Source organism: Rhododendron vialii, chromosome 12a, assembly GCF_030253575.1.
Source record: "Rhododendron vialii isolate Sample 1 chromosome 12a, ASM3025357v1".
Lineage (NCBI taxonomy): Eukaryota > Viridiplantae > Streptophyta > Magnoliopsida > Ericales > Ericaceae > Rhododendron > Rhododendron vialii.
The window spans coordinates 2,200,805-2,224,341 of NC_080568.1; the positions used below are offsets into that span (position 1 = coordinate 2,200,805).

Sequence of the window (23,537 nt, forward strand, 5' to 3'; positions counted from 1 at the left end):
AAAAAAACCTTCTGAAAGGAAAGAACATTCACACGCATATGGAGAGATTCAAACTCCTAACCTCTTAGTGAAATACAAGAGTCTTAGCTAACTAAGCTATCCCAATTGGTTATCTTTAGCCTTAGTTCACGTCCTCTGTTTTATTCGTCATTTGTAAATTCACAATCTAAGTATTGTATGTTGAATTTCAATATCATATGACATATATGGCACCACATGATAGTGGTACCGGCCACATAATCTGATTAACTTCTTATACCAAACGTGATTGGGTCATATAAGGTGTCACATGAGATAATTACTGAGATGTGGTGCACAAATATAATACCCATTGCAGGAAAAACAATAGGATTGGTTTTTTTTTTTTTTACTACAATGCCGGTTTGTTTGGCACACATAGAGTGAACAAAGATAGAAAGAGGATATTGGGTTCTCCTAAGGTCTCATTTGGCTTTAAAAGTGGAACAATAACTTCTTCTTCTTTTTTTGTTTTTATTTAAATTTTTTTTTGCATTTGTTAGTTTTGCGTCAAACTTTTATGACTTATTGATTCGTCTCGGTGAGAGGAATCGGAAAAATGAAAAAATTTGATCGAAACTCATAGTAATTTTTTTCAAAAAGACAAGAATAAGTAAAAAAAAAAACTAAATTATTGACTTATTTTTGTCTTTGTTCAAAAAATTATGAGTTTCGATCAAAATTTATTACTTTTCCGATTCCTCTCGTCGAGACGACTCAATAAGTCACAAAAGTTTGACACAAAATAAACAAATGCAAGAAAAAGAAAAGAATAAGAACAAAAAAATAAATCACTCAACTTTTTAATCCAAAACCCACCCTAAAAAGGGGTATGAATTATGGGAGTATATTGAACTTTAGGGAGCTATCCGCACATGTGAAGTCATTGGGGATACTAGAATATTACTCCCATTGTCCGAATTTAATAGTCTCTCTCGTTCAATTCTAACTTGATAAAAAATGAGTTATATCTTTAAATTGGTAATAAATTTTATATTCAATATGGATCTTGTTTCGTAGATATCAATTCGTTCTATGAGATAATGTTTTAAAAATTACTTAAAACATTATAACTTACAAGATATAATCGATTGAAAAATGACAAAAACTTCAAAAAAAATACTATTAAATCTGGACGGAGGGAGTAATATGATTGGTCTCTACTAAAAAGACCCTTCTAGATTGTTTTTTCATGGTAATTTTTGTTGTTCTCTTAATTTTTACTCCCTCCGTCTATTTTTAAGTGTCTCGCTTCGTAATTTTAATATATTAAGAAAATATCATCATTACACTTTTCATATCAACTTTTACCTTTATTTTCCCTATTTGTACCCACTAACTTTGCAAAATGGATTTTTATTAAGAGACAGTCCAAAATAAAATACTGGACGTTAAAAAGGGGACAGAGGAAGTACTATGTTTGGGTTATTTTTTAGAGTACTGCTATGAGTACCGACCGGTGCCGTAGAGATATCGTACCGAAGGCCACGCCGGGCCGTCTCTGGCCACAGAATGGCCGATGCGAGCCGTCAAAAAATTCTATAAAAAAAAAACCGAGGGGGCCTACAGGAAAATCAACGGTATCCAATGTGTTTTGGATCAAACACCCTACACACATTGGATGCCGTTGATTTCTGCGCAAGCCCCCTCGGTTTTTTTTTTTTCAGAATTTTTGGATGGCTTAGATCGGCTATCCGGTGGCCGGAGACGACCCGACGCGACTGTCGGTATGATTTTCCTACGTTTTCGTCCGTACGTATATTATTTTCGTATTTTTTACATCACATCCTTCGTCTTCACAAAGTGATTAGAGAAGTATAAAAATACACACGAACGTTAAGGAAAAAAAAAACTCATACTCCTGTAAGACTGTAAAGAAGACCCGTATGACCAAATGACCATAGGCTTTTTTCTACACGCGTGAAACCTATGCACTTATGTAATCAATGACGTATAGCATTTACTTTCGAAATCGCATTACCTATTCAATTTTGAAAAAAAAGGGTGCAATCATATAAAGTTACCGGTGTCCAATCGACACAATTTTTAGCATTGACGACTTACTCGGCAAGCTTGGTTATTATATTAAATTTTACATTATCATCTTCTTAATATATAAAATTTATTTTGCGGATAAAAACAATCCAACAAGCTTCGTAGAATCATCGATTTTTTTTCAATAAAATAACCACATAATGCCGTGCCCCCTAATAGGGAATGCTCATTCGATTTTGACCAGATGGCTAGGACTCGGAAGCTTCTTGAGGCCCAATAAAATACTAGGACCAAAAAGTCTGTTGACACAAACTGTTTTACACAACCAAACGGGGCCTAGTTCAGTTGATCAGGACTTTTGCATCTTACTAGGGGGTCTGAGAGTTCGAGTCTCTCCACTTGCGTGTGGGTGGTCTTTCCTTAGAATGGTTTTCTTTTCTTTGTTTCTACCATAAAATGGACTTATTTCTTACAGTATATTGGTTGAGTTATTGGGCTTGATTGCCTTGTGGACTCTCACAATTGATGTAATATTCCGGGGTTGTACTATGTACTTCATATCTAAGGTAAAAATGATATTTTCTATCGATTGAAAAAAAAAATTTGTTTTATACTTGCACATATGTTTTTTGTATGGTTCATTTCAGGTTATATAAAGATGATTTGAACCGTTATTTTTTTTTTGATAGTAATATTTTAAGAGTTTCTGTAAAAAATTAACTCAATTGGATATCGATAGATGCTCTTTCAAAATTTCCTTGGCAAAACTGACTGATTTGCCTTACGAATTTCGAAAAAGCACTTATCGATATCCGATTGAGTTAGTTTTCATAGGATCCCTTCAAAAAATTAATTTTTAAAAAAATGAGCGGTTCGGATTATTTTTGTGAGACCTAAGGTGGGCTCCTTATGGATGCTGCCAAGTGGCCGGTCCGGCCATTCATTTAAGTAATCGACGGCTCTGATCTTTAATTCGAGCAATGAACGATTCAGATTTTTACTCGCTCGAATTAGATCCGAGTCCTTTGTGCCGAGATAAACTGCTGGATTGATTGCTCGACATCGCTGTCCCGCTTGGCAGCATCTCCCAATCCCAACAAAAAACATACGCATGTGCAATACCTGTGTAAGGAATAAATGTGTGCGGGTAGCAGAAAATACTACTACTAGGCATGGAGAAGACTCCTGGCAAGGCCCAAAGTCATGATCAAGATCTCACCATCCACTCTCGCTCATATAGATTGCGTGTCTGATGCAATCACCTCAGATGATGACGTGCCGTCACAATAATCGTCTAGATGCATTTCACCATATGACTGTTGGTCGTAATTTGCTGTTGTTTCCAGGAAACCCCCCAGCCACCCAGCCAGTAAACACCCACATAAATGGAGTACTTTTCACCACCAGCGACAGACACCCCGTGCCATGTACGCGATGCGATGATGCGTGTGAAAGGAAACGAGATTTCTAGATTCGAAGATGCCGCCAAGCGAGGGTGCTTAGAAGCGGTGTCGAGCGGCCGATCCGACAGTTCATCTCGGAAATTGGTGACTTGATCTTGACAGAATAATAGATGGTTCAGATCTGTATGCGCTCAGATTCAATCCGAACCTTTCGTGTCGAAATGTACGACAGAATGCTTGGCACCCCGCTTGGCAGTATCCTCGGGTTCCGCTTGACAAAAAAAAAAAGAATTGAAATGAGATTTTTGGCCCGTGAATTACGCCTCCATAGATATAAATTGCAAATATAGAATAAGAGACCCTTTTTTTTCTTTTGTCATACGATATACATAAGTAGGGTTAGCAAAGTGTTAGTATGTTAGTCAACTGGGGTTCAGAGATTATCCATAACCCTGAGCCCAAACCTACTCTTCGTGAGATTTGAACTCAAGTCACCAATGGGGAGAGAAATGAGACAACCAACTTGACAAGTTTGATTTTTCAAATAAGAGACCTTTGGATTGTATTATCTTTCTTATATTTTTACTGTTGTTAAATTAAAAACAAACAGATTTTGACTTATTTTTTGTCTTTTCTGAACAATTTCAAGTTTTGAATATGTTTTTTTTTTCTTTCAAAATTTATTTTGTCAAATCTAAGTACTTTAACCAAAAATCAAATGAAAATAAGTTATTGTTGTGAGAACCCAAGAAGTTGCCCCACACCCACGTGGGGGAAACTTGGTAAACAAATGTAATACTATATAATTGTTCGAGAAGGATTACTACATCTAATGTTAATCTTTTAAGCCACCAGACGAAGTTAAGGGTTAGCAGGTTAGTTGGTGTGATCGTTATATTTAGTATTAGAGTACAATCCTGATCTACATTGTGGAGGCCACCGTTCACCATAACCAGTGGGGGAAGTGTGCTGAATCAATGCAACGAGAACGTTGCATCATAAGCAAGGATGGGATCATGAAGTTTAGTGGCGGCTACCGCCGCGACAAGAATTTTAGAAAATGCAATTGTTATATGTAAAAAAAAAAATTTTCCCAACTTATATAGTCTCGCTACTATTAGATTTTTTAAATAGATATTTCGCCACTGCTGGGGTAAAATCTTAATTCCGTCATTGATCATAAGTTAGGAAGATTGTGAAAGCACAAGAAGTTTAAGGAAACTTGAGAAACACATGTAATATATAATGGTTTGCGACGAGCGTATAATTTGAAATTAAGTTCTTGAGTTACATGATTAGACTAAAGATTAGCAGGTCAGCTTAAGCGGGTCAGTGGGTCATTATTAGTCTAAATTCCACATTAAATATGTTACTCTACACGGTAGGACCCCACCACACGAAACATGCCAAACATTTCCCGCCTCAAGACCACGTGCTTTACCACGTGTCATCTACTATCTTCCCATGTTCATCGCTTAATGGAGGGTCAGGATATTCCCCACCAAAAATTCTTCTACTTTGACCAGAGACCACAATCCATAGCATAAAATACCCTCCCAAACCCAAACTTTATTCTTTCCTTCTTACCAAAGATTCAGCTAGAGAGAGAAAAAAGAGGAGAGAGAGAGAGAGAGGCTGCTGCAAATTGCTCACTTATAATTCTGTAAGTAATCCCTATATAATCACACCCTCCTTCGAAATATATTTATAGGTTTGGGGGGTATGAGTGAGACCAAGTACTCTAGTAGTAGTGGCCCAGTTGATTCATGGGCGCAAGAATTCTACAATCAAGGGGCTACCATGTTCGATATTGGTCGAGATCGAGTCTCCTCGGAGGCCGCAATGATCTCGGCCAATACCGCCTCTGGATCTACCGCTGCCAATGTCCCGAGCCATCACGGCTCCAGCTCCAGTAGTCAGTATTTGAATGTGCCAGTTGATCAAGGAGCAGGAGGAGGAGGAGGCCGCGGTTCAAAACCAATTAGAAGGCGGTCGAGGGCCTCCAGAAGGACCCCGACCACCCTGCTGAATACGGATACCACCAACTTTCGAGCCATGGTGCAGCAGTTCACCGGCGGTCCCACCGCGCCCTACGCATCGACCGCCACAGGGTCCCACGCTCAGTACCCTTTTCCTCGCGGAGGGTCAAGCTTTAGCTTCGGGCCGGCTGAGACCCGGAATCAAGTTTTGAATCCTGTTCCTGCCTCCTTTTATCATTTACAGTTCCAGCACCAACAGCAGCAGCAACAACAGCACCAACATGAGCAGTACTTCCAGCAGCCGCAGCAGCAGCAGCAGCACCAACCGTACATGTTTTCGTTCATGAACAACTCGAGGCCCGACATGGAAGATATTAACGTCGACCACGGCGCCCCCAGTGGTTTTTCTATTGACCATGTGCCTTATCCTCTCCCTCCTCCTCGGCCGCCTTCATCGATGCAGTGAGAATGGAAAATGCCAATGGCAGCTGCATGCAATATTAACATGTTTTGATCCTCTCTCAAGTCCCCCCTGTATCCATTTTTGTCCGTACCGGTATTTTCGTGCATTCTTGGCAGTACTGACTTTTACGTCAAGATTTTCACGTGATTCAATAGCCGGAGGTACACTGGAACACCGATAGATCGATCGGTAGAAAGACAAACTTGGATACAGGAAATTTGAGCCCTGTTTTGGAAGGGACGTATAAAAGGGGGGGGGAGAGTTAGGCATACTGACTTTTCTTAACAAAGAATTATTGACTACTTCAAACATTCTCTGTCTTATGCACGAGAAACGAGAAGTTTTAGGGTGCCGGCGGCGCCGGACAGGTACCACGCAGGTGGTTTTCTAGGTTTAGGGTTTTCCTTTTCTGGATTTTGTTTTTGTGTTTTCCTCTTCTCTTTTTTTGGTTTGATATTGAATAGTTTCGACTTTATTTTTATGTTGCTTCCCTGAAGTTACTAGTGGAAACTTCTCTTTTGTCCTTTTGTTTGCTTTTTAATTGTGCCGAGTTTAACATCCGTATGATATATATATATAATGCTGGGATGTAAGCCGAGATGTTGCACGTAGCGCTAGGAGGAGGGTTTTGTGCACTCTCTTTGAGACTCTCTCGATACTTTCTTTTCCTATTGTATCGATGTCATTTTTTTCCCTTGTGTGATAAATGAAAATTTTCTTTGTCGATAAAATAAAAATAGAAAAGAAAATTGATGTCAATCTTTTGGGCTACAGCGTACAGCCTATGGGCTTCTATATAAATGTGATCTGCTAGCTTTTGTTGACCAGAATTGTCATCCCATTGTACCTTGTCACTTCCTTTTCCCCATTACACCAAAAAACTAGCATCAGCCAGTTTTTTTTTTTTTTTATTGCTCTTGATTAACATGATGGATCGAAAAAATATAAAAAAAATAAATCGAATTTCAAAAATATTCAGATAGAACGACATTAAAGACACTATGCCCATAAAATATTGACAGTTCTAGAACTATGTTGGGTCTCATGAAGCGAGTCGAATTCTTATTTATATGAGACAACTATTTTTTTTTTTGGGCTAAGTTAAGAGGTGGGGAGGGATAGACCAGAATTGCAAGCCTTCTCAGAAAAGAGGGGCTTCCAACAGCCATAACATGTTCAATCAGTGAGTCAGTTTCAGCCATTGAAGGAGCCAGACCTCAATGAGGCGTCCTTTCGGTGGGTAGTCCGTCACCACAACCCACCAAGTTACATTACATGTACATAAAGAAGGTGATGGGAATAGGGTCAACTCAGAAGTATACCTTTTTAAATGGAGTATTTTTATTTTTTTTGGTTAATGAAAACGTGGGTTAGACTTGGCTCAGCTTCCTCTACAACTTGACTTTTAGACATTATGTAGGCAGAAGCTAAAGCATCAATTTTCTTGCTTCTGAATAACTTGACAAATATGTACCAAAAAAAGGAAGAAGAATAACTTGACAAATTAATTTTACAAATGTCCACAAGTAAGCTAAAATTGTTGCCACATCACCAAGCTAATTAACTAATCTGCATATCGATAAATGAGTACGGTTTGGACCAATGATTGAATTTAGAATTGTGCCAAAATGACACCAATTAAAAATGTGTAACAACTTTGTTAGTTTCTGAATTATTTACACGGAGCTAGCTGATAATGAACTTGGAAATGTCATTCTGGCGCTAACGAGTGGACGCCGTTTCGAAAACATAAGCTACTAATCCAAAGCTGCCCCATTGTGGCCAACAGGGTCACGAGTTTGATACTCGGAAACAACTTATATTTGCCTACATGGGAAGGTTGCTTAATTACATCATTCCTTCCGCAGACCCTACGTATGAAACAATTTCGTTATTTGAATATGTCCTTTAAGCTACTAGTCAAAAGTTGTACCAAACGTGCCCCATTGTGGCCAACAGGGTCACAAGTTTGATACTCAAAAACAACTTATATTTGCTTACATGGGAAGGTTGCTTAATTACATCATTCCTTCCGCAGACTCTATGCATGAAACAATTTCGTTCTCTGGATATGTCCTTTAAGCTACTAGTCAAAAGTCCTACCAAACCCATCCACATACCAAAGACTTGTCCTTAGAACTATAAAACAACTCTTTTTCTAAGGCTATTTCTAGATGTTGTCCCTATCGAGTTTTCCTTAATAAATATTTTTTTTCCGATAAAAGAGAGAGAGGCTATTTCTAGATGTTCTTGTATCTACAAAAATAAGAGAGCGGGCAAAACACAGAAAAAACTGGAACGAATACAAAAGAACATGATGGCTTTGTTTACTTTGGATTTTCCGAACCACCTCTCATTTGGTACGATTTTTGATAAAGTTTTTCACCACTTATTACTCTAATTTGTCTATCTATCTTTCTCAATTATTATCCTCGAAACCTCCCTCAAAATTTTTACCAAACAACCTCGATAGCTTAGCACAACTCCTTAATCAAAGAGTCCAGTAGACTTCAAAACATTTTCAATTTGGTACTCATAACACTCAGCTCAATGCGTTTCCATTGAGAAAAGGACACATTTGAGGGAGAAATGGTGTGGGAAGAGGAGGTGAATCTGACATAAGCCTGGGCCCCATTGTCAATGAAAAGTAGGCAATTCTCTTTACAAAAGTCAAATTTACTCTAATCTTGATTAGATTGGATAATTAATTACAGCAAAAGGGTGCATTTTAATTCACCAAGTCTTTACTTGTGTTTGGAAGAACATTATTAGGGTTTAGGACTTTCAAACTTGTGATAGCGATTACAGTTTTTACCACTTGGGTCACCCCATTTTTTTTTCCTCACAAAACGATTATTTTTTTCACATAGATACGTATCCCATCATACCGGCGACGTGACAAACCATGTCCGGATTTCTAGAAACCATGTTCGGATCAGACTTCACGAACCAACCAACGTGCGTATTCAGCTAACAGTCAATACACGCGTACGGAAGATTGATCGAATCGTCATAGTACGAAAATTATAAAGCCCGCCATGAAATGAACGAATTTTTATCGCTGCGTGATTTGTGATTTGTTGATGTTGATGTTCCACTCGCAAAATTTATCGATGCGTGATTTGTTGGAAGTACCGGTTAATACTCCGGGGGACGCGAATAGTTGACTTATCACTCATAGGCCACGCCCATGTAATTATATGTGTTTGGAGCTACACTTTTCTGGTTTTCCTTTCTGCCTGTGGTTGAAAATTTTCTGTCTGTCTAATATTGTAAAGCCCTAAAGAAAATTAATCATGCCCATCAGCAAAGGGTATCCTAAATTACAGTCAACCTTGTTGGGCGATGGTGTCCCTGTCTCCTACCTCTTCATCAAGGTCAACATATCTATATTCGTGTTCTTGTTCTTCCCTGCAGTCACCGCCAGCTACGGCAACCAAAAAGGAATCCTACTTGGTTCAACAAGAAGCCCACTTTGAACTAACTTTTTGCGGAATTTTTGTCAATACGTACTTATTGGATTTTGGTCAAATTTTTACATCACCTTGTTTGTATCGACGAGAGAAATCAGCAAAGTATAAAACTATGAACACAAGTTTTAAAAAGTTCATATAAGATGACGAAAAAAGACCCAAAAGTCGGTCTATTCTATCTAGACCTATTTTTTAGGCCTTTTTGTCTTCTTACATCGGAAGGCTGCTGTTGTTGAGTTTGTGAAGCCTGATTCAGTTGAACTTGTAATTGGCTAACTATTCAAGGTTTGACCCTAGGTTATTACTTCCTCCGTCCAAAGGGTTATTATGGAATTTTGCCACGTTTCTTTGGAATTTTATCACGAGAAAAAATGTGGGTAGATGTTTTTATTTGCTTGGAAGGAAGTTGACAAATGGAGTACGAAGAAATATTCCAATCTTTAAGGAAAAGGTAAAGCACAACAAATTGTTGAACATGAGTTTATAGATGGCTAACCGGGCTAGAGCCCAACCAAAATGGGCTGCATTCTTAGGCCTACAAGGTTTAATGGTTCTTTAGTTTCACTTTAACCTCCAAAGATCTCTGATTTCCTCTCCATGTACTAGCACAAACTTGTACATGTTTGGTTCACAGATTTCAAGAAAGGAATTGGATCCTCTACGATCCTTAATTTGACAAGATGAGACAGTTCAAATCTGGTTCATCCATTGCCGCAAGTAATGGTTTGGATTTTTTCAGAGACACTTATCAGTAAGAGTCCTGAAGATTAAACCAATGTATGGTTCGGTTGTAGACTGTCCTGTTCGGTCCAAAACTTGGGTAGAGAATCCGAACCCTTTACGAAAGAATGCCGATACAGCCATATTATCACTAAGAGCCCTTAAGCAAATATAAACCATTGATTAAACCAATGTATGGTCCAGTTTTAAATGTCCCGTTCAGTCAAAAACTTGGACAGAGAATCCGAACCCTTTCCGAAAGAATGCCAATACAGCCTTAGGGATATTTTTCATTTTCAAGCATCAGCACTTCAGCAGAGTCAGGTTTGGTAGGTTGGGCCATTTTTCCCAGAGTAGACAGGGGATAGGGTGGTTTGCAAGACATGCCACCAATTCTTACACTTCAAGTGCATTTCATCTTTGAATCATTTAAAGACAAATTTCTCAATTCAAGAAACAATATGATTATCAAATCTGAACTTTTTCCTCCAATCAGGAAATGAATTTCCATGCCAGATTTTCCACTCTGGTAATTATTTCCATTCTTGTAGCTATGGCCTCCACACATTTCATTTCTCAAAACATTTCATTGCTTAAGAACCATCTCATTGATCTGAGCCTCACCACCTTCTCATCAACAACCACTGCTATAAAACTTGGACCAAGCAAACTCCATGGCCATCTTCATCGCCATCGCCACCATCGCCAAAAGGGTAGTGAAGCATCGATCTGTGATGATTTTCCACCTGATTTCCCCCCTCCTGACACAAACACAACCTCAATTATTTGCGTCGATCCAAACGGGTGCTGTAACTTTACCACAGTGCAATCAGCACTTGATGCGGTCAGGAATCTCAGCCAAAAAAGAACCATAATATGGATCAACTCTGGCATTTACTTGTGAGTTAATTCGTCTATAGTTTTTCATATGTTCTTTTCTGTGTAATTTTGGAGTACTTGAGATGTTGGAGTTGATAATTATTTGCAAAATTTTGACCGAGAAACTTCAAAATAATTCTGTTCAGAATCAGCTTTTAACTAGCTTCAAAAGTTGTTTTTGGACTAAAAGCAGAAACAGAAACAGAAACCATGACAAACACACACAGTGTACGAAGAGTCGGAATTCCAAAGTCGTGACAAACATGCTAACGCTATGTTTCGTCTAATTGATTTAGTGAGAAGATCATTGTTCCAAGAACCAAACCAAATATAACATTCCAAGGACAAGGGTACCTGTCAACCGCGATTGCGTGGAACGACACTGCCAATTCTTCCCATGGCACCTTTTATAGCGGCTCAGTTCAAGTTTTTGCAGCGAACTTTGTGGCCAACAACATAAGTTTCATGGTGAGATCACGTTATACATCAACTAAACGCTACAAATTCATTACATCTTCAAGTTTAACCTTGAATATAGTGCCATATATATACGTTTGGCTTCATCGATCTATGTGTATTTGAAATAGAATATAGCTCCAATAGCGCGACCAGGCGATGCTGGAGGACAGGCGGTGGCGATTAGGATAGCAGGAGACCAAGCGGCGTTTTGGGGTTGCGGTTTCTTTGGAGCACAAGACACACTTCATGACGATAGGGGTCGCCATTACTTCAAAGATTGCTATATTCAAGGTTCTATCGACTTCATCTTTGGCAATGGGAGGTCCTTCTACGAGGTAGCTACGCTTTTGTGAGTTATTGTTCTGTATTTTGCAGAGTACGTAGAGAGTCAGGTATATGCTTATACGTGTATGTACTTTGTTTATGACAAAATGTTGGATGTTTGGTGTGATGGGAAAGCAATCGAATGCCGAAACTATGAGTTGATTCTGGCATGATAGATTTTATCTTACGTCGCTAACCTAAGTCACCTAAGTTTGATCAGTATAATCCCTAGCCATCCACTACCAATGCGTTTGGTACCGCCACCACCCACCATTGCTGCCAGTGCCACTACAATTTTTTTTTTGCCTATATAGGGGCGTTAGAAAAGCACCGGGAAAGACCCGACAAGCAAAGGTTTTAGTGGCGTATGCCAAAGTCGGCTTAGGCTTTTGGCATTTAAGAAACGTCGCAAAAGATCTATGGCAGCATTTTTCAAAAAACTTCGGGATTGATTCATGATTAAAAATCGCCTCTTTGGCGACGTTTTCCCAAAAACGCTGGTATAAGTCATTTTTAGGTGCGTTTCTAAAAATGCCGGCAATACTAGTGTTGGGAAATCCACATTTTCTTATCTTGTGCTAAACACAAAAATTTGAATAAAAGAGGAGGCCAAATTTGAACTTGAAGGGATAATGTTAAAGAAAGTTCAATAATTATCCAGATTTTGAAGGAGTGTCGTGCCCCCTTGCACCATCTTCCGTGTGCCAGTGACCGCTGTTGCCACCACCCACCATTACTACCATAGCTACTAACACCATCATTTTCAGAGTTGCAACCAGACATATTTTCCAGACAAAAACATTTTCCACACTGGAAAGCAAACACTTTCAATTTGAAACAAACAGAGCGTTAATACATGTGAAATATACACGATCAGCATGTGATGAGTCTGATGACATATGCATAAATGTACAGAGGTGCCAGATGACTTCAATCGCGAACCCAGTACCGGCAGGGCGGAAGCTGATAAACGGAGCGGTAACGGCGCACGGGCGAAATTCAACGGATGAAAACAGCGGATTTGTTTTCGTGAACTGCAGCATTGGAGGGACAGGAAGGATATGGCTGGGCCGAGCTTGGAGACCCTTCTCTTCCGTCGTCTTTGCTTACTCCAACATGACTGATGTCATTGCTCCTGAGGGATGGAATGACATTAATGACCCCACCAGAGACCAGTAATAAACTATGACACTCAATAGTATTAGATTTTTTTTTGGTTACTCCTAGCGTTACTGATATACTATAATGTTTTTGGGTTTAGCAAGGACTGGATTGTCCAGTTTAAGAATTTTATGGGTCTTACCTGGAGTACCCACTTTGAAAATTGAAACTGAACCAACATTGCAATGGGCTCTAGCCAGTTTGCATTTCCTGGAAAGCCAGGGTTCGAGCTCCGTTGTGGGCTTTTGGAATTCTGGAATAAGCCTCTGAAATCCACTGTGGACTAACCTACTAATTCTTTGCTGAGGTATACAATATTGGCAAAAAAGAAGAAGTTATCAATCAACATACATATGATTGATTTCCGATCCACTGTTCTAACAAATTTTTTTTTTCCTTCAAGAAAAAGAGTTTCAGAATCGTACTTCATCAATATTTTTTTGGGCATGGTTGATATTCTTAACAAATTGTAAAAAGTGAATGCAAAGTAAGCCCGGAAAAGATTTTTTGGGCATGGTTGATATTTTTGGGCATCGTTGATATTCTTGATATTTTTGGGCATGCATGGTTCTGATTATCAAAGTAAACCTGGAAAAGATCTACAAATTAAATCGGACCACTGCATTGTGCAATCGTGAAATCTGGCCCCACACGAGGCCAAATTCCACTATTCAAGTGTAAATTACAGAGCTCGTTGAGAAGATCATTGATGCATGAAATGGGACTGATGAACATTGACAGTCACTAGATTGTATCACATCTTGAAGACTAGACAGTCTACACATAGAGTAATACTACCAAATTTGGAAAAAAAATCAAGTTTTTACCCATAATCTTTTTGTTTTCAACATGATCTCTAAACTGTGGTCTATCGGAGCCTTAAGGTCTTCGATGTTTAACCATTGTATACGACGACTGTCTAATTTTTTTCCAAGAAAAACTTGATTCGATCAAGGAGGCTAATGATATCTCATCGACATGAATTTTCACTTACATGATCTATTCACGAGCTAGCTCTGCAGAGTAAAAGGTTCCAGATGAATGACCTATCTAATTGGCCTTAATTATTGGGTTATGCTACTACAATGCATATGCAGGACTGTTTTCTATGGAGAATACATGTGCGGGGGTGCAGGAGCTGATATGACTTTGAGGGTGCCCTACGCCCAGAGACTCAACGACACTCAAGCTTCTCCTTTCTTGAACGTGTCTTTTGTTGATGGAGATCTTTGGTTGCAGCCATACACATCTGTTTCAGCCTTGCAATCATAATGTAATTATTCATTGTATTGTTCGTTCATTCTTTCAATCTTTGATTATCCGATCATCGATAAAATACATACATACTTCTTTCGTCCCATATTGTTATTTGACTATGACAAAATCGAAGTTTTCTTACGAGAGTCATAAAATGTGTAAGCGGAGTAGGGTCATTGTATCACGAGTTCTCATGACTTGTGACTCGTGAGCATACGACTCTTACAAACCTACAGGCTCTCCCAATATCCAACGACGACTACCCGACTACATAGTATTGGATTTCTAAAGCTCACATGGTGTTGATCATTTAGACCCCAGCTATCTGTAGTTTGGGTTTCAAGAAAGGTTTTTGAAAGTATTTTTATGAGTGGAGAAAGATAGATAAAGAAAATTTATTGTGGACCGTGTGCAGAAATTTTAAGACCCAAAATGAACAAGCCAGTAACCTATAGGGCGGGGCCTAGTCTATCTACATACTTATGAAAGTTGCCACTCTATATATATAGCCTATAGGGGCATGCAGGGGCTGAGCCACCTTGAGACAAGGGATGGCATCCGACTCCCCTGCCTTCCAAATTACAATGGAGATAGTTATAGTTTTCACCTCAAAATTGCTTACTTGATCTCATTTTTACATTACAATTTACTCCAGTCCGTTTAAAAGTTTGGAACTTGAGGAAAAAAAAATGGCAAAGTAAAATATCCTCACTTCTCCTCCCAAAAAAACCTCAAAAATATCTACTTAACTTTTTTTTGTTTACCATTTCAACGTTTTTTTTTTTTACTATCAAGTAATATGAAACAAAATTTTTTTGTGCTATAGGAAATTGACCCCACTGCAAGAATTTCTAGCTCCGCCCCTGGGCATGAAATTCATGTACGGATCAAATTGATATTTATGGGGCGGGGCCTTGGATATTTATTTGAACGGCACGGCTATGGAGTCATCTGACTTTTGTGTCATTTTCGTGGTAGGGTGCAGGGTTAATTCGCATTGTTTACGATGGAGATTCACCGGTATGTTGGAGAGAGAGAGAGAGAGAGAATGGTGGTCGATAATCGTGGAGGGTTGAGTATGGGGATGGCAACGTCGATGGAATATTGTTTTCTATTGTGTTGGAGTTAGGGTGGCGAGTTTGTGTAATGTTTAGCTCCTTCGTCTTTTTGTAGTTCAATTAAATGTTTCAATAAAAAAAATATTAAAATTTGGCGTAGAGAAATTTAAAAAGTTGTGTACAAATACAAGTTCCCGTTTTATTCATTAACCGGTAATATTTCGGTACCACACGTTCTATAATTTTAATTATCCCCTTTTTTCAATAAAAAAAAACTTCCAAATATAAACTATCAATAAATGAAGCATGGTAATGTGCACATACAACGCTTTCCCAGGGCCAAACGGAAATGATACTCACACAACCGTTGTATGTGTTGTATAACCAATTTTGACCGTTCAGATGTGTTTGAACGCTCTAGATTTTAAAAAAACTCTTCATAGGAAAAGTTTAATTCTTCCAAGGAAAAGTTTGAACGAATCTTGACCATTTATTACAACAATGGGCGGATGGAGATTTATTGTGTTTGATGTTTTGCACAACCGTTGTGCACGTAGCATCTTTGCTGGGAAAGAGAGTAAAACAGTAAAAAAGGCGAAAGCATCGGGTTTTCGCTCGTGTCTTTTATAACGGGTGCAAAGGGAGAGAGCAAAGAATGATGAGAGAGAACACAGAGAGAGAGAGAAAGAAGTGGCCTTGAATGGAGGTGGAGAATCAGCAGGCGAAGATGCAGATCAACAATACCACCACCACCAACAACAAAGTCTGTGATTCGAATTCGGATCCCGATCGTCCTTTGAGAGTGTACGCCGATGGGATCTACGATCTCTTCCACTTCGGCCATGCCCGCTCCCTCGAACAAGCTAAGAAATCGTCCGTCTCTCTCTCTCTCTCTCTCTCTCTCTCTCTATGTATGTTTGTATGCAAAGACACATCAACATGTACGCACACGCGTCTTCTCTCTGCTACGTTTTCCCCTCCTGTCAGTGTAGTAATTTCTTATGGTAAAAAAGAAGCGTAGTAATTTGTTGGATTAGGCTTTAATTTTGCGTTTTTCTCTTTATTTATTTATATGGAACTTAATCTACGTTCCTCTCAGTTGCTTGATGATGTTATATCTTGTTGTGTCTTTGTGGTCTGTGCGTTCTTCCGATCAGATTATCAGTTTGATTTCTGTCTGTGTAAATACAAAACATATAAGAGTATGAACTTTTTTTAAAAAGACTGACTTTTCGGGTATTTTTCCTCGTACAAGTCGAAACCTTTTCAACTTTTGGTCAGCAATTTTATACCTTTTGGATTTCTCCCAATATCGAGACGAATGATGTAAAATTTTGAACCAAAATGTAGAGAAAACAACCAAAAAGAATAAAAAAAGTCACGAATAAGTTTGGCCAAAGGGGCCTTGCTCTACTTTCCGTTCGGTTGCTTCATTATGTTATGTCTTTGTGTCTTTGTGTTTGTGCCTTTTTACGATTAGATTATCGGTTTGATTGTCAGATTCGTCTGTCTCTCTGTGTGAGTGTATCTGTTGTACGTACTTATTCTACGTTCCTTTCAGTTGTTTGAAGATGCCATGTGTTTGTGTCTTTGTGGTTTGTGGTTTTTAGGATCAGATTATCAGTTTGGGTTCTGTTCGGGGCTTCTGTATTATTTGCTTGGCGCTGCACAGAGATAGGAGTTTGTATGTGATTTTTCAAATGAGCTTCGAAGTTTTTCATTTCTTGGATTTTTGAGTTGGCGGTCGAGGACGTTTTTTTTGGTAATCGGGAGTCGATCCCACCAACTGCAACCTTACGTCATATATGGACACACTGTAAAATGGAGCCCCTTTCCACCGCCATTTCACACAAGCTTCCCTTGCAGGCAAGGGCAGAACCAGGATTTTCTTTTAGGGGTACTGAATTTTAAAAGTTCAAGCATGAGCAACATATTAGTAGTAATTAATTAGGATGCAAAACTAAAATTCTCCCTGAAGGCAGAAAAATATAAACAACTTCAACTATAATACTTTGGGATAAGCGTTATTCCTTTTTTATTTGATTGGCAAATAGTAGAAGCCCAACTTATTGTCTCAAGACCCAAGCCACATGTCATTATAACTTTTCCTCCATGAAATGAATTTTGGACCTTATAGAGGGGGTGCCAATATACTACAATCTTGATCCTACAATTTGTTGGGTGTCACCAGCAAAACAGGCACCGCCACCCCTAAGCACGGGTCCGCCCTGGCTTGCAGGGGAGGCCGGAGGGTGGCCAAAAGATATTGCCACATAGGAGTCCAGGACGTATATTGGCAACTGTTTATAACTGTTTACTATTCCGATTTTGTCTATGTTGATATTGTATGTGATTGACATGTGAAATGATTTATAAAACTGCGAGGTGCATGTAATTGTATCCTCCATATTTTGTTTTGGGATTTAGCATACAAGGAATTGTCTGCATTCTTGTGTGCTATTTCTCTTTGTATGTCGTTCCTTTACTATGCTCTGGATTCACGAAGTTTTTTATCTTCCCTTTATGAATATAGGTTCCCAAATGCGTATTTGCTGGTTGGATGCTGCAACGATGAAGTAACGCACAAGTACAAGGGGAAAACTGTTATGACCGAATCTGAGCGTTATGAATCTCTTCGTCATTGCAAGTATGTTTTATTTGGGATGTCTCATCTTCAATTCTGTTTCTAATTTTGTTTTGCTATTGAGCTAGGATTGTCTCATCTTCAATTTTGTCTTGTCTCATGAATGGAGCTTTTGTTAGGATTTTCATCCTGCTAACAGAATGCCCACACGAACACACGTGGGTACACTCAAGTTATATTCTTTAATGGAACCTAGTTAGAAAAACATGTATTAGGGTGGATGCTGTGTTGATCTTAAGCGCTTAGGTCATCGTTGCTAGTACTTTTATTGTTTGGCCCGTCGTTATTTAAATCTGTAATCATTTGTTTTCTTCTGGCAGGTGGGTTGATGAAGTTATTCCGGATGCACCATGGGTGATCAATCAAGAATTTCTTGACAAGCATAATATTGACTATGTGGCCCATGATTCTCTTCCGTAAGTACGATCACAATCCAAAACTACACTTTTTGCACCCAAAACTGACTGTGTCGTGGTTATGTTGGATTAGAGAAATATCGAAAGCCATTCTCATGTAAAGTTGGAAAACAAAGGATTCAATAGAGAAATAAAGGAACTGGAATTATCAATTGCATATAAATCATGATTGCAACAAGAACTGTACGTATTGACAATGGAAAATGTCAGATATTGGAAATTTGGAACACAGACTATGGGAATTGAAATTGAGAAGGAAGAAGCATGACAATTGCTAGGGCAATTGGACTGTTGTTGTATGGGCAGGAATGCTTTTTCCTTTTGTGTTTCTTGCTGGCCAACGTTAATGTTCCTGTCTTTTCTGTTGGTTGAATGGAAGCTATTACTCAACTATCTTCTTTGCTGCATCAAAGTTTTCCCATGTGTATGGATATCACACTTGAAGCTTTGTGTCAAGTTTGATTAAGTTATACACTTCTGCTTCATGGTCAATATGCCAAGTGTTCATCATGGTAGGTAGGTGCTACGGCTAAGGGTGGAGGAGGGGCTGGTAGTGGTGGGAGAAGGGGTGATGCTGATAAATTTGCGGGCAAGAGAAAAGGGCGGGGTATACTTAAGGAACTAAAATAATAACTTTCAGCTACCAATTTTCATTGGTAGCTAAAATGAGGATGTGAAGTGTGTTTGTTGGAAGAACTAGGAGGAATAGAATTAGACATGAAGGACAAAAACAATTGAAGGAAAGGTTGGAGAAAATAGATGCAAACAACAAATAATGCTACTAGATTATCGTTAATGGAAATGCTGGGAGAAGGGGAAGACCTAAATTGTTATGGGATGCTGTGGTAAAAAATATATGTTGAATTAGTTTTGACTACCTAGCTGTTGGCTGAGGGAAATGGTGAAAATAGGTTCATGGGTTGGGACACAAGGCTTAGTGTGGTTTGGTACCTTTCATATGTTCATTGTTGTTCTAAGTACAAGTGTGGTAGGTGTTAGTTTTTATAGTTGAGGGGTTGTGCATGTTGTCCAAGCTGGGTATGAGTGGCTAAAGTGAAGGTTCCCTAATTTTCATGTTATGCTAGGTTGTTTCTTACTCTTTCCTTCTGTCAAATGTATCCTTTTATGTTGTGAAGAACGGTGCACTCAATAAGATTTATCTAATTGTTGACTTTGTGTGCATCAATTGCACAGTTATGCTGATGCTAGCGGAGCTGGGAAAGATGTCTATGAATTTGTAAGCTTGGCAGTTTTGTGCAAATTGTTGTCTCATAGATTGACTTTAAATTCATGTCAAAAAAAAAGAAGAAGAAGATTTGACTTTAAATGCCTCTACAGTTATGCTGATGCTAGTGGAGCTCTTTTTCAATTTTTTGTTCTCTTGCAATAAGCTCTATAGTCTTTTCTTTTGCCATGTTCCTATCATGCATTAATATTCCTCCTGCTGTAGGTTAAAGCTGTGGGAAAGTTCAAAGAAACCAAACGCACTGATGGAATTTCTACTTCAGACATCATTATGAGGATTGTCAAAGATTACAACCAGTATGTGATGCGTAATCTGGACCGGGGCTACACAAGAAAAGAACTAGGTGTTAGCTACGTGAAGGTAATGTCTTTGGTTATTGATTTTATTTTGCATGTATAAAATTGTGGGGCCATTGTGGAATTTAACGGTATGGTATTTACTTTAGCGAAGACTGATTTTTGCTCTTTTTCATGTGCAGGAAAAGCGATTGAGGGTGAATATGAGACTCAAGAAATTGCAGGAAAAAGTTAAGGAACAACAAGAAAAGGTATTCTTAGTTTTTGGAAAGAATTTGTTGCTGATTCTAAACTCCACAATTAGGGTACTAATTGATCTTTCGCTTCAGCAAAATGCATGTGAGAGTGTAAAGCAGGACTAAGATTGGGTCTTAGGTTCTGCTTCAAAGTATCGCAACGTGTCTGTGTCTGTGTCTGATCTTTTGAAAAAATGTTGTGTCCGTGTCCATGCTTCTTTAGCTAAGAATACCCAATGCCCCCCGCTCTCTCTGCTCTCTCTCTCTCTCTCTCAACTGGATCAATGACATGTCATTCTACGGTTGCGGACCCATATTTGTGAGAGAAAAGGAGTGGTTCACATGGTCTGAAGACTCTGACCAGTAGTCAGACTATTTGGAAATTCTGGTGTTCTGATACAATATCTTTGTATTAGGGCCCGGTCTGATATGGTTTGGAAAGATATCAGAGCTGTGTACACGAACCTGAGAGGAACAGTCCTCTCCCTTGGTGAACTGGCCGAAGGCCACTGTGTTGTGGTGGCACAACACTGAGCAACACCTACCTCCTACGCTGTCTAGTCTCCAGCTGCAAGACATTGAACTCCATTGGCACAAGCCAAGAGATATGGTGCACCTGAGCCAGCTTAGTTTTGTCGGGTGGCAAGGTTGGGATCAGCACTCGCGCTGCTGATGAGGTTTCTTGCTCCCACGAGGTGACTCGCTGTAAATGGGACAAGTCCATTTTAGAAAATTTGCACTTACTTGAGGTCCCAAGGTACTAGTTTCCATGTTACATGACCCTTCTTAACTATAAAGTAGAAGAGTCCTTTTGTAGAGATTTCCTATTTCTTGAGATCCCAAGGTTTTAGTACTCAGTACACGTGGACCCCCACTAGTGCCCGTCTATTCATCAAGGCTTATATATCAAGTGCAAGTGGCAGTATTGAGGAGGCACCTGTGATGGTCAACCTGCATTGGAGGCACAATGAGCAATGGAAGAGAATGTATGTTGGACACCACCTTTGTATCAAATGTGTTCCCTTTTGTGTTAGACAAACATCAAACATGTTGCTATTGTTTGTTGTAGTTTTCACAACCGTGGGTAACAACTCTAAAATAATACCCTTCCAAAGTCCAAACAAAAGCTCTACGGTATTGTTGATAGCAGAAACATGGAAAAAGGGATGAGCCATCCTTAACCATGAATGATGTTAAATGTCTTGGAAAAGAAGTAACGATTTTGAGTGTATTTGATGACACCAGTTTATAATGGAAGTTGACATTGTTCTTCTATAAAAGGTCTTCCCTTTTGTTATGATTGTATTTTCTGGTCCTTTCATTCTCGTTCACGTAGGAACACAAGATGATTATCAAGATGGATGTGAACGATGATGGACATATTTGTGTTTCTTTGTCCATATCAAGGGTGGTTGTCTTGCCCTTGAACATGTTCTTAAACCAGATCAAACTAAGTCTTGCATCTCATACTCTCAATCAATTGTGGTTGGCTACATGAACCGTTTTTCCCCAATCATTTTGTCAAAGGCTTTCTGGTTAGTTAAATTAAACAAATGATTATAGTTTACTACTTATGAATATAGTTTAGGTCTTGATATTATCCCCCTAGCATTGTCATCCACGATGATTCTTTATGCACATTCGCACTGCTTGTCTTACTGTTTCATTTTGGCCCTTCATTGTACGACTCGAACCATCTTATTGTGTTTTCTCTCAACCTCGACGTAGCTCCAATGGGTTCTTCTCCTATTATTTTAGAGCTGTTCTTTTTAAGTACTTTTTGCTCGTCCAACTATACATGCATCTTAGCATACTTATCTCAGCTACACAAACATTTAATGTCTTTCTTTGTTGCCCCAATTATTTCCCCCTAAAGTACCAGTGGCCTTAGAGATTAGACTTTCAATTTCGTTAGTATCCATCATTTGCATTATCAACAATAAACAGGGGCAAACCCCCTGGGTTTGAAAATAAATTTAAATTTTAAAATTTTTTGCAGAATTTGATTTTTCTGCATTGTCTGTACTGGATCATTGGTATGAAGTCAAAGTAAATGAAACTTAACTTAGATTTGTGAGTAAGTAGAAAATATAGCCCAACCAATTAAAATGAACGAGGCACCGTTAAATGTTAGACCAAAATAAAGATAATAAATATCTTTATTTTCTATAGTGGTTCGTATATAAAATGTTTTCATCAATTTCTGTGACTACTGAACTAAAATTTTGTAGCCAAATCCCCCTTCTTTTCTTTCTTTCTTTTTTCTTTTTTTTGAGTTAGCAGTGTTCCTTTTTGCTGCTACTTAGTATGCATATTTGTACATTGCAGATTCAAACTGTTGCCAAAACTGCTGAGATGCATCGAAATGAGTGGGTAGAAAACGCTGACCGCTGGGTTGCTGGATTTCTCGAGATGTTTGAAGAAGGTTGCCATAAGATGGTAAGTAGCTTTGTGCATAATATGGACAGAATGTGATATTACGATGCTAGGAGTCCGTATAGACTACATATTTCTCAAATTGTTCTTCAGAATTCATATTTTGCGTTGTTTGTATCAGGGAACAGCCATTAGGGACCGAATTCAAGAGCGGTTAATGGGGCAGCAAACGGGTGGGCTTCTGCAAAACGGCAATGAAGAAGATGAATACTACGATGACGACAGTGATGACTATTATGATGAAGAAGAGTATTACGAGGAGGAGAAGAGCTAAAAGTGCTTTTCCATGCGCATTGTTAGGTTTTGACTTGTTCTTGGCAGTGTTTCCTTGTGGGATATACGGGGATCGGTTTTTCTTTACTCCTTGTGGTCGGTTTTTTTTTTTTAATTTTAATTTTCCTCTGTTTTCTCTCTTCATTGTAAGAAAGTAAAGTGAAATTGTTGTGCTTGTAAGGGTGAACTTTTGTAGTATTGAACTATTGAAGTGTTGTAGGGTTATGATCCTCTATTACAGATATAGTTTGGGCGAGTTCAGCACAAGACTTTGGATATATACCCAGAGCTTGAAGACGGGGTATATCAAGCAAATGAAATGACAGAAACGAAAGCTAAAATTTCTCTCCTTTGTGGCTTTGATTGATTCCGATAAACGAACGCAAAATTGACTCAAAACTAGCAAAAGTTCAGAAAAAGACGAGAATAAGACAAAATGAAGTTAAGCCGATTCCTAATTATGAGATTCAGTGGTAATCGGCTTAATTGAATATCAATAGATATATCAGAAGTTGAACTTTAGATTATAAAAAAATGGACAGTTTGATTTTGTGAATAATTTTAAAGCATAGCTATCCATTTTATAAATTAAAATTCAAAACTTAAAACACTGTTTGGTCAATCTAATTTTTTGAATGCACCATTTTGCAGACCCTACAAGATGTCCACGGTTGTCACTACCATGTTATCGTAGATCCCTACATAGATTCCTATAGCTCCTCTTACAGCCATTTCATACGCTTAAGGCGTGAGGGTGAGATGACCTCAAGAATTGTTGGTAAGGAGAATCGAATCTGAGAC

At 38.7% G+C, this 23,537-nt stretch overlaps 3 protein-coding genes across 3 annotated transcripts; all 3 read left to right on the top strand.

The window, feature by feature from the left end:
• The first annotated feature begins 4,988 nt into the window (after positions 1 to 4,988).
• LOC131311874 (VQ motif-containing protein 22-like) lies at positions 4,989 to 6,617 on the top strand. The gene has a single exon (XM_058339493.1). The coding sequence runs from the start codon at positions 5,139 to 5,141 to the stop codon at positions 5,859 to 5,861; it is 723 nt and encodes a 240-aa protein (XP_058195476.1). The 5' UTR covers positions 4,989 to 5,138; the 3' UTR covers positions 5,862 to 6,617.
• A 3,886-nt stretch (positions 6,618 to 10,503) lies between these two features.
• LOC131311869 (probable pectinesterase 8) lies at positions 10,504 to 14,234 on the top strand. The gene is made up of 5 exons (XM_058339488.1): positions 10,504 to 10,951; positions 11,227 to 11,398; positions 11,518 to 11,724; positions 12,629 to 12,888; positions 13,972 to 14,234. Exons 1-5 carry the CDS (start codon positions 10,551 to 10,553, stop codon positions 14,144 to 14,146), a joined length of 1,215 nt encoding a protein of 404 aa, XP_058195471.1. The 5' UTR covers positions 10,504 to 10,550; the 3' UTR covers positions 14,147 to 14,234.
• A 1,565-nt stretch (positions 14,235 to 15,799) lies between these two features.
• On the top strand, positions 15,800 to 22,980 carry LOC131311873 (choline-phosphate cytidylyltransferase 2). Its single transcript, XM_058339491.1, has 8 exons — positions 15,800 to 16,062; positions 17,723 to 17,836; positions 18,154 to 18,249; positions 19,444 to 19,486; positions 19,700 to 19,855; positions 19,974 to 20,042; positions 22,356 to 22,466; positions 22,585 to 22,980. Exons 1-8 carry the CDS (start codon positions 15,890 to 15,892, stop codon positions 22,735 to 22,737), a joined length of 915 nt encoding a protein of 304 aa, XP_058195474.1. The 5' UTR covers positions 15,800 to 15,889; the 3' UTR covers positions 22,738 to 22,980.
• The last annotated feature ends 557 nt before the right edge of the window (positions 22,981 to 23,537 follow it).

Excerpts from the sequence above, each read along its gene's own strand:
- LOC131311874 (XM_058339493.1), top strand. The coding sequence starts at position 5,139 with ATGAGTGAGACCAAGTACTCTAGTAGTAGTGGCCCAGTTGATTCATGG.
- LOC131311869 (XM_058339488.1), top strand. The coding sequence starts at position 10,551 with ATGAATTTCCATGCCAGATTTTCCACTCTGGTAATTATTTCCATTCTT. Across the intron at positions 10,952-11,226 it reads ATCAACTCTGGCATTTACTT|TGAGAAGATCATTGTTCCAA; the intron begins GTGAGTTAATTC and ends TAATTGATTTAG. Across the intron at positions 12,889-13,971 it reads AATGACCCCACCAGAGACCA|GACTGTTTTCTATGGAGAAT; the intron begins GTAATAAACTAT and ends ATGCATATGCAG.
- LOC131311873 (XM_058339491.1), top strand. The coding sequence starts at position 15,890 with ATGGAGGTGGAGAATCAGCAGGCGAAGATGCAGATCAACAATACCACC. Across the intron at positions 19,487-19,699 it reads GGAAAGATGTCTATGAATTT|GTTAAAGCTGTGGGAAAGTT; the intron begins GTAAGCTTGGCA and ends CTCCTGCTGTAG. Across the intron at positions 22,467-22,584 it reads AAGAAGGTTGCCATAAGATG|GGAACAGCCATTAGGGACCG; the intron begins GTAAGTAGCTTT and ends TGTTTGTATCAG.